Source organism: Lineus longissimus, chromosome 11 (genome assembly GCF_910592395.1).
Source record: "Lineus longissimus chromosome 11, tnLinLong1.2, whole genome shotgun sequence".
Taxonomy (NCBI): domain Eukaryota; kingdom Metazoa; phylum Nemertea; class Pilidiophora; order Heteronemertea; family Lineidae; genus Lineus; species Lineus longissimus.
The window spans coordinates 11,671,951-11,682,034 of record NC_088318.1 but is presented as its reverse complement, the minus strand read 5'-3'; the positions used below and the strand labels follow the sequence as shown (position 1 = coordinate 11,682,034).

The 10,084-nt window shown below is 39.4% G+C and overlaps 1 protein-coding gene across 1 annotated transcript; it reads right to left on the bottom strand.

Annotated features, from left to right (window-relative positions):
• Positions 1 to 306: 306 nt before the first annotated feature.
• LOC135495659 (centromere protein N-like) lies at positions 307 to 5,542 on the bottom strand. Its single transcript, XM_064784490.1, has 9 exons — positions 5,477 to 5,542; positions 3,832 to 3,877; positions 3,339 to 3,398; positions 2,925 to 3,007; positions 2,608 to 2,775; positions 2,119 to 2,220; positions 1,760 to 1,835; positions 1,376 to 1,509; positions 307 to 962 (listed from the first exon to the last, which is right to left on the bottom strand). Exons 5-9 carry the CDS (start codon positions 2,680 to 2,682, stop codon positions 726 to 728), a joined length of 624 nt encoding a protein of 207 aa, XP_064640560.1. The 5' UTR covers positions 2,683 to 2,775; positions 2,925 to 3,007; positions 3,339 to 3,398; positions 3,832 to 3,877; positions 5,477 to 5,542; the 3' UTR covers positions 307 to 725.
• Between the last annotated feature and the right edge of the window lie 4,542 nt (positions 5,543 to 10,084).

Below are 10,084 nucleotides of genomic sequence, written 5' to 3'. Positions count from 1 at the left end.
TTAGATTGTCCTGGCGAAAGCAATGTGGTGAAAGCATTGGAGTTCAGTCTCTGCTTCCTGTACACCTCTTTCAAAGGTGTGAGAGGCCAAGAACTTATTCCAGTTCACCAAAAAACCTGGGTTCTCCTTGGGTCCCGTTGTGTGGTATACCACCTCTGTCACCAACAGGGCTATGAGGCTCCTGGAACTATGCTTCATTCTAACTCCAACTGAGAACAAACCTCATCCGACCATCATTGATAGAAGTGTCATAGTAAAGAAAAGAAAAATCTTAATCGAAACATTCTTTTTATTTGAATACTTGTATCTAAATTTGTTGGAATCTGGATACCGCTAAAACATATATTTACAAAATAAAAACCGATGCAACATCACACTAACATTCATGATTTCCACACAGAAGGTTGCAAGATATGGGTATTCTGCAACTTTTTTATCTACTTTTAGCATTTGAGCATTTGAGACACAAACACTGCCCAAAAAAGTTCAAACGAATAAACCTAAGTGGAAATGATGATGAAGACATATAAAAGTGGTCAGAAAGCCAGCTCCTCCTACCCGTGATGGCATTCGAAACAAGAATTTCATAAAGTATGTAAAATACACCAATGCAAACTATCAACACCTGCAATTAAAGAGTATCAAATAATTCTCCATTTCTACTCAAGACATTGAAAAGGTTTTGATTTCATGAACCAGGTAAAACATGGCAAAGACGTGATTTATCATTTCTGTGGGGTCCCTTCATCCTCATCTTTCTCAGCCAGTGTGATTTGATTCTTCCCCATTGAGTGTAGATTGCGAAGATGCGCAGGCATTTTGGAGTCCAAGATTCCCCTGTCAGCCATCTCACGTATTCCCTTCAAAACGCTCACACCTTCAAATTTCACTCGGCACCGGAATGGGTCCGTTCGTTCACGCATTCCAGGTGCGTGCTTCAGTCCTCGAAACTTTGTGTCAAGCTGGAAGTTGAATGTTAAAACTGTTAAACAACTATGTATTTGTAATCATTACCAAAAGCTTTAATTGCAATTCCTCATGGGTTACCACAAAATTAGAATGGACAATGATACTGACAAGTTGCAGCTTTTTCAATAGCAAACACCATGACTTATTTCAGTGCTTCCATCTATTTATACATGGCAAACTACACAGGAGACAGGTTAAATTGTTCATGTACTGCAATAATCCATCGGGTGAAGTTGGCTCAGGTACATTGTTGGCACGTAGCAGGGATTTTCAAGTGCTAGTGCCAACATCTCTGACCCCATTGTAGCTGCATCTGGATACTTTATTTGTGACCAGACAGCCAACAAGTTCAGAATCCATATAATCACAGAGCAATAAAGAGGGAAACCAAATCTGTTTATCTTACCCTGAATTCAACCTTTTCCAACTGAGGCTGCTCATTCGGACCAAATACATCCAGAAGGATGTCTATACGCCTACGTTTCTGGACGATATTCTCATCGGTGATATGAATCAACGCGTCATCATCTTCATCAGGAACTGCAACGAAATATACAATTCAAATTGGGTAATCATTACTGGTATACTAATCTGAATTCTTGAAAGGGAAAAATTTAGGTCTTCAGACTTGTGATGCTCTCTGTATCCCTTGGAAAATTAGAATACGACTCAGTAAATTTCTTAACTTCCATCTAGATCTCATTGAAAATCAGTTCATCTACAATTTAAAATGGTTGGGCTTTCATAAGTGACTTTGTAAACAAATTGACTGTTTGGTTGAAAGCATTACCTTTTCTTTTCTGGCGTTGTCGTACAGACAGTGGGTTAGCATCAACTTGGTTTAATCGGAACTTGCTAAAGGAGCCCTGAAAAATAGTGACATGGAAAATCATCTTAGGTACAAAAGCAATATTTCTCACAGCTGCTGGTGCACTAAACAGGGGTCAATGAACTGGGGTCATTTTATTGGCCAAGACAAAGTTGAGAACTAAAAGGAAGAATGGTTTAAAATACGCCTTCAACCACACTGGAGAAGAGCAGAATAATAGAAGGATTATTTGTATCGTGCTTAACCCTTCTTCTCAATTCGTAACCACTTCAGTCTTTGTAAAAAACAAGACAAAAAATAGTTTCATGAAGGTTGCTCACCTGACTATCCTTGTTGAGTGCGAGTTGAAGCAAGGATGTGACAGACTTTCCTGACAGTTTCATTTCAGTCACTTCAGAACATCCTATCGCCACCTGCAATGCCTGGAATATCAAAGACCGAATATAGATTATTACCTTACCCAACACCGGTACCAGACACACACCGTCTTCTCTGCACAGGCTAGCCCGACAGGTGGTCTCAGACGATGAAAATCTGCTAGGGCTCCAGCTTCGTGCTTCTTAACTGCATGATCATATTGGTCACCCATCTTGGTATGCCTCTTAGATTAACCCTTCACACTATATGACTTTTAACAGAAACTCAACTCAGCCCTAATGGACAAATATCTGCTGAATCATGATTCATACATTTACTTCGCCTCAACTTTGGGGTAAATGTACCGCTTTCAACATGAAAGTATGATTTAGCTGAGGAATTACAAAACAGGGCATTTGCCATGCCTACAATGGTGATTGACCACTTCTTACCTGCAGTATGGCCCTCCTGTGAGCCTGCTTTATGGCTGTCAACAAGACATAATCAGTGTGTGGGTAGTAAACCATGTAGATGATGTCTGCAGGTTTGTATTCCTCCCTCTCTGCATCAAAGTGGAAGCGCAACCAAAAGGCATCCTTGTGTTTTCTCAGAGACACAACCTGGAGCAAGTTCAAAGAAGACAATTTTCAGAGTAAAGTGAGAAATGTAATGAAAGATGCACGCCATCGTAAAGGCGCAAGTGTTAGAATCATTCTTATTCAAACTGTCAGTTCATGAGTGAAGAAGAATAGACAAAAACTCTCCTTACCACATCAAACAAATTATTTAGAGATTCATCGAGGACATCCACAAACTCCTCTGTGATCACTGCAGTTTTCTTTTTGGATTTTCCTGAATATGAAGAAAATGATGAGGTCGTGGTAAATTGAATCAGTTTGGCAGCACATTCACTTATCTCTTTTCAGGGCTCATCAAAGACAGAAATTGCGAAAAAGGTTACCTTCAATAGTGGTATTGGAACAAGCTCTTTTACTGGGTATGACCATGAGCCAACTTGGAGCATTGCCCTAGCTTCAAATGTGTATTCAAAAGAACGTTCTTGACTATACACTTGCACTGCAGGGTGAGAGTTACTGTTGCTCAAAATGAGTGGCATCTAACATGACTACTTTATATTACCAAGAATATGAAGACAGTAAGAATAAGCTCTGCATGTAACTACCTCGGACTTTCTTCAGCTTGTGGACACACCATTTCTTTACATTCGAGTGCTCCTGAATATCTGAAAGTATAGAAAATTGACTGCAAAATCTCATCTACAGTGACGTACTCAACACTTTTCAATATGAAGATGCACGGATTTCCAACCGCACATGAAAACAGAAATGGACTGTTGTGTTTTCTTCCATGTTACACTAGTAATACTTAATTACTAATATGCATTGCATCAAGGTTATCACAGTACAGTGTTTTGACAATCTACATGTAAATCGCTATAGTTTGCCCTTCTAAATCTGAAGACTTGATTATTTTTCTGGCAAGTGGATTCAATGCTAACATCATGTAAACATTTAAAGCACATCAAAAGTTAAAAGCTTGAAGTTGAGTACCATCTGATTAGGTTTCAGCACTTGTTAGTTATACCAGAACATATTTTTGTGTTCAACACTGATATGCACAGGTTGGCCAAAGTCTATGACTCTGACAGTACTTACACAACAGATCTATGTCAGCTACATCTTGAATTGCAACTTTTTTCTTCTGAAAATATGAAACAACAAACCAACATCATACACATGTGTACAACATGAGGCAACCAACTGACAAGAATCTGAATCACACTTCTTCGATTTACTTTTTACATATTTCCTGACATTAAGTCTGTAAGTGTAAGATGATAGAGTTGCTGTCTAAAATTAACAAATGTCAACCAGCCGATCTGGCGGGCATGTATTTAAGATGCAATTGCGCAAGGGGCTAAATTACAAATAGTCACTGCTGGCCACAACAAACAAACAAGCACTGCAGCAAATAGTTGCACACCACATGTTCTTTTGTTCATTGTACGTAAGGACCTATGGCTTCCTCGACCTCAGCCTGGTCAGGCTGGTACAAAATTAAGGTCTCGTGTTTATGGTGGCTACCTCCGGCACCACCGTCTTCACTTATCGTCCAGGGTTACATATACATGTCAATGATGTCATGATCTTGTCCTGGGTTACTCACAGCGCATAACCTTGCCAGTTGACCAATCAGTTCATATTTGCTGCCACTTTTCCAGTTAACTTGACGAAAAATGTCATTTTCGAATATAAAACGCCATTTTTTCACATTTTCCTCCAATTTTGATCTACTAAATTTCGTCAATGTCTTCCTTAGAACTAAAGAAGTCATGATCGTGCAAACAATTTACATTTTTGCATCAACTTCTTGAGTTTGGACATGAAAAAGGCGGAAAATCTATCCGAATTTACCGCCCGCGATTTGTTACATCCTCGATTATGCCTCGATATGCACGTCATCGCGTAGAGGAATGTTGGTGATCTTATCCAGCAGGTGACGCCACAATTAGTTAATAAAGCACTCCTTGTCCTTTTCGCCCCCATCGCTTCGATCCAAATCGAAGTAATTTCGCTCCCTAGGACTTTTGTATGGGATTGAGAAGGAAGTACCCCGGTAAAATGAACTGAGATTTATTTATTGGTTCTGTTTAAGTGTTAATGAATGAACAACTCTGTGGTTGGGAGTCAATTCGAAAGCGTATGCTTTATTACTCATGCGCACTATTAACAATATAGGTGGCAGCACCTGACGGTGGTGCTCGACATACTATGACATCCCCTTTGTTTGCGGTCTAGCATTTAACATCACTTAAAACTAGTAAACTTGAACTGGTTTCAAACTTATTAAGCAGTCCTTAGGTACAATGAACAAAAGAACATGTGGTGTGCAACTATTTCAAACTTTCAAACTTGGTGACTGAACACCGTCTTGTAGTATTATAGTCTGCTTTAATATCACTCGTGCGCAGTATATAGTGCGCTATAACAATATAGGTGGCAGCACCTGACGGTGGTGCTCGACATACTATGACATCCCCCTTTGTTTGCGGTACGTATAGCATTTAACATCACTAAAAACTAGTAAACTTGAACTGGTTAACTTTAGTCAAACTGTCCTCAACTCTTTGTGACAATACTAACAACTTAGTAACTTTCAAACTTTTCCAGTTAAATTGACGAAAAGTTCGGATTCGCGTCGGTGCTTTAAAAAATAGCGGTTTCCAGACTATCAGTGATCACTATGGTCTCAAGCGGTTTATGATCGGATTCGATCGTGAATTCTCGTCCATAAACTTACTGATGGAATCTCTCGCAGGCGAAGGTTGCTGCAAGTGTTTTCTTCTCGATTTGTGCATAGTTCTGTTCACAAAAAGTTAAGGCACTGGACGCGAATGCAATCGGATGACGTTCCTGTAGTTGATAGTACAATCAACAATATAGGTGGCAGCACCTGACGGTGGTGCTGGACATACTGACAGTTATATGGGTCATCTTGGGCAATCTTGGGCAAGTCATTCCGTTTTGTGATCAAGACCTTGGACAATTCACTTGTCTATCTTATTGATTTGGACAAGTCATTTATGAATTATATTTATTAAATGTGTATATACTGGTATAATCAAATAAAATATCAGGGAAGTTAACTTTTTTCCCAATGTATTGACATCTGGAGAGAGATTGTGTGCGAGTCACTCACTTGACTATCTGATGCTATTCATCCGGAGTTTGGATATCACCATCCTAGCACCATAGTTGTTTTCAGTATATCCCCGCCTCTCGAAATATAGGTGATAGGAGTATCAAAAACATGTATCTAATGGGATATCACCAGTCTTGCAAACTTTCTAGTCTATTTCATTGTCGACTTTAACACCTTCAGCACCGAACCAAGTAGATCTATGTGGCCCAAATCCCCGCCTCTGAGCTGGTTATCGGAGTCTCCTGGACTTCATGAAAGAACTACGCCATCGCCATCTTCAGGGTAAGGGTCGAACTGAGAAGACCAAACGTTCATTTCAGTTCCTACCTTGCCCTGAAGATGGCGATGGCGTAGTTCTTTCATGATGGTAATTTAGCCCCACGGCAGGTACGGTAAACTTCGGAACTGTAGGTCTGTGGCGCGACACCGTATGGTGTCGCCCCCTATTATCAGATTACGATGTGCAAAGTATTTTATATATGTTGATTTATTTGTAATTCATGTACACGTTGTATCCATATTAGTTGGCAGACATTTGTAATAAACAGGATTAAGCATATTTCAGTTTTGTTATTACTGTGGGGCATACATGGATATTTGTAAAAGTCATTTAAAGTGCTGAACTACGCCATCGCCATCTTCAGGGCACGGTAGTAACTGAAAAGACAGTTTGGTTCCTACCTCAGTAGGTCGTCCAGGAGGGTCCTATCACCAGCTCAAAGAAGGGGGATTTGGGCCACGTAGATCTACGTAGTTCGGCGCTGAAGGTGTTAATTGTCGTCTTGTCATCCCGATTGAGGCGTGGGTATGACCGTAATTCGTCAGTGTAATTCTGTGTGAGCTACCACGTTCGATTTGGAGCGAAACGACTGGGGGCGAAAAGGTCTGGAAGTGAAACAACTACAATTCAGAAGAATAACAAATCCATGAAATCGCAGCGTCACGCTTCCAATTTCCCCTTTTTCTTGGTAATATTATCGGAAATATCTCCTCATGCTGTTGATCATCACCTTTGACACTTTTCACCCGGTCTTTGCGTGTTGCTGCTACTTTTCCCTTGCTATGTCATCAGCATATACAATTATCTATTCTTGCAGAAACACTGGATCACAAGTAAGTCGGGACGATGCATGCTGATCTGTCGCCACATCTCCACACAGAAAAATGCAACATTCTAATCAGAAGATTATTACAGTGCCATGCCGAAGTGAGTTGATATCTTTTTGTTCTTCTCAAAACGCATTCATATAAAATTGCAATAGAAAAAGAGTAAGCTATCGCAGTATCGATGATTGATATGATAATCCACATGATCACTTTATCAGATACTTCACTCAAGTCAAATTCTATCTTAATCTTATGCCTTTTACTTCAACGTAAAATTAGGCTACTGATTCCCTCAAGAACCTAATACAATGTACAGTGGAACCTCCCTTAGCGGACACCTCTCTATCAAGGACAACCTCTGTATTAGGGACACTCGTTTTAGTCCCAAATTGCTTGTTTCCATTCAATTTGACCTCTCTAATCAGAACACTTCTCTATTAAGGACAGCACTTGTCAGTCCCGAAGGTGTCCTCAATAGAGAGGTTCTACTGTATGTTGATTTCATTTATGCTCTTGACATTATTATTCATGTTCCAGTCTTTGATTTTTCAGCATCCATACAAGAAGTATGTGGGTCATTGTAATGACTTTGATCGTGAAATGGTTAGGTGCTTGAAAAAAGAGGTAAATATTATTACATTGGTTTCCATTGCTATATGCTTCCATTCTTTGAACCGGTTCTGAGGCAATTGCAATGGTGTGTGTTTGAAAAAGTCACAAAAAGACTTATCCAACTAAGACTTGTACTTGAGGTCTATTCAATGAGCTGTTCCTTTTTTAATGTCAATATTTCTCACCCATTGATAGCGTTGTTTGCTCTTTCTTCAGAGATTAGGTAGAGTGGAAGCTAACCAAGAGAGAGCCAGAATCAGACGACAACATATAAAGACTACGAAAGTGGATACTTCATTCTTGCATGAAGATGATTGACGATGTGTGCTTGAGTCAACCTTTAATTTGGATGCACTATGCTGGAGCATGTCTTGTCAACTGCCAGTGGGGATTAGATCACCAAGTGTCCAGCTCCTTTTAGCCTGGAAAAGACCTAGGAAAACTGCAATGGCCATTTTGGATTGCCTTGCTAAAGACAAAACAGGTGATAGGGCTGTCTGGTGCAGACTATACATGCTTTTGTCATCACTGTCTTTGATATCAAGATCAGAGTGGCACAGTGTTATTGTGATACATATTTGTGATGTTTGTACATAGTTGTAAGGAAAAAGAAAACATTTTTAATAAAACAGTATGATTTAGATTTGGTTGTTTACATTTTGTTTGTTCATAAAAGCTATTTGGGTAGCTGGTGATGCAAGAATCACATATGGATGATACGGTTATGCTGAAAAAAATCCTGTGAATAAGAGACAATGTCACAACTAGTCGTATTTTGGACGCACAGGCAAAGTGATGGAAAAACACTTGTTTCATGAAGAATAATGCCAGTGGAACACTTTCATTCTCGGCCAACGTAATGAATATGAAATAAATGTAATAAACTTGATGGAGGAAGTTGCAACCAAATTTGTCTTTCCAATCCAAGCATATGCAGTCCCTGACCAAATGGGTAAAAGTCACTCGCTGGCCTGATGCTGACCAATGGTCGCAAACTCTGAAAGTGGCTCACGCTTTGAGTCTGGTGCAGACGATTATATCTCCCATCCTATATGGCCATGGGAATTATTAATCCTGTTTACCGTCCACCTCCCGCATGGGTTCTGAGCGAACATGAAATATTTTCATTATTTAAAAAAAAATCTATTTATTTCATTGTTGCCATCATTTTTTTATTTAAATAATCGTTCCAGTGGTTCATCTTTACCTTAAATGATTGAAAAACACAATAAAAACTTGGCAGGGTAGGCTCTTCATCATAATAATGACATTTTTTCAATGCCTCATGTTGATGACCGACCTGATTTCCATTTACTGGAACTTGCTGAATCGCGTGTTTTGACCAGTAAATCAGACTGTAAACCGATAATGAATAATGAAAAATGAAAAAAAGCCTCATCATCTTTTTAAATCTCTCGGACGGTAAACAGGATTAATCATTCCCATGGCCTTTACCATACAAATAAAAGAAGGCTGAAGCTCAAACCTGTCAAAGATTGGATGAAGTTACACAAGTCGCCGTAAGGTGCTGCCATCTTTCTTTCAATTAATGTAATTTCACGCTCTCCCAACAGATGATGCTATTTTATTATGTAAATAAATCGTCTGCTAACTTTTACCCGATTTCGTTGTTCGTTTGGCTTCGCTCGCCGTCTTTTTACGCCCTAAATGTCGATACCACAGATCATCCTCGATAAATCCCTTACGAAAAAGATCTCAGATTCACCATGGTAATATCGGAGTTCACCATACTCACAATGAGAGACACATTTTTCCTAAGAGATAACAGTCACACGAGGAGACATCTAACAGAAACAATTTTTAAATTAAAATCACCTGGATTATAATCATTGTAACACTACACATCTTGAATTATTTGTTTGGAAACCAGAAAGCATTGAATAGGCCAAATACACTGTCACAACCAAGCTTCACTCGTTCGCGATATTCATTGCATTGTCACAACCAATTGTCATTGCCATTGAAGACATTGGGTGATATGAATAAAGACGAGCAAATGCTTTTACTACAATTTTGTACAGAAAGGCCTAGTGTAAATGTACAAGGAGTTTTAGATAAAAGCATTTGCTAGTCTTAATTCATATCACCCATTGTCACAACCCACCCGTATTGTGTCAAATTCTGACATGTCTCTTGAAAACGCTAATAAAGCAATTTAAAATCGTTCGACCTTTTTCAGATTCCCTTATGACATTGACTAGATATAGGACTACACTTCTGCAAAGTTTGATGAAACTCCCAGCATTGATTTTTTTTAAATCACGAAAACGTATCGCAGATTTCATTGTCGTCCTAAGCCCGCTCCTGGCTCCCCTGCCGTCGGCTAACCATACTACATAGTACGCACATGAAACGTCCCCGCATGAGTAATGCGCGAGAATTTGCACTGTTTATAAGGGTCCTGGTTGGTAAGTAGATTGAAATCAAGAAAAGCTGTGATCGGCAACGGTCGTCAGTACCATTTTT

Bases quoted from the DNA above. Each gene is read 5' to 3' on its own strand.
- LOC135495659 (XM_064784490.1), bottom strand. From the start codon at position 2,682: ATGGTTTACTACCCACACACTGATTATGTCTTGTTGACAGCCATAAAG. The intron at 1,836-2,118 runs GTGAGCAACCTT...ACTATTTTTCAG, and splicing joins CACTCAACAAGGATAGTCAG to GGCTCCTTTAGCAAGTTCCG. The intron at 1,510-1,759 runs GTAATGCTTTCA...ATTTCGTTGCAG, and splicing joins ACAACGCCAGAAAAGAAAAG to TTCCTGATGAAGATGATGAC.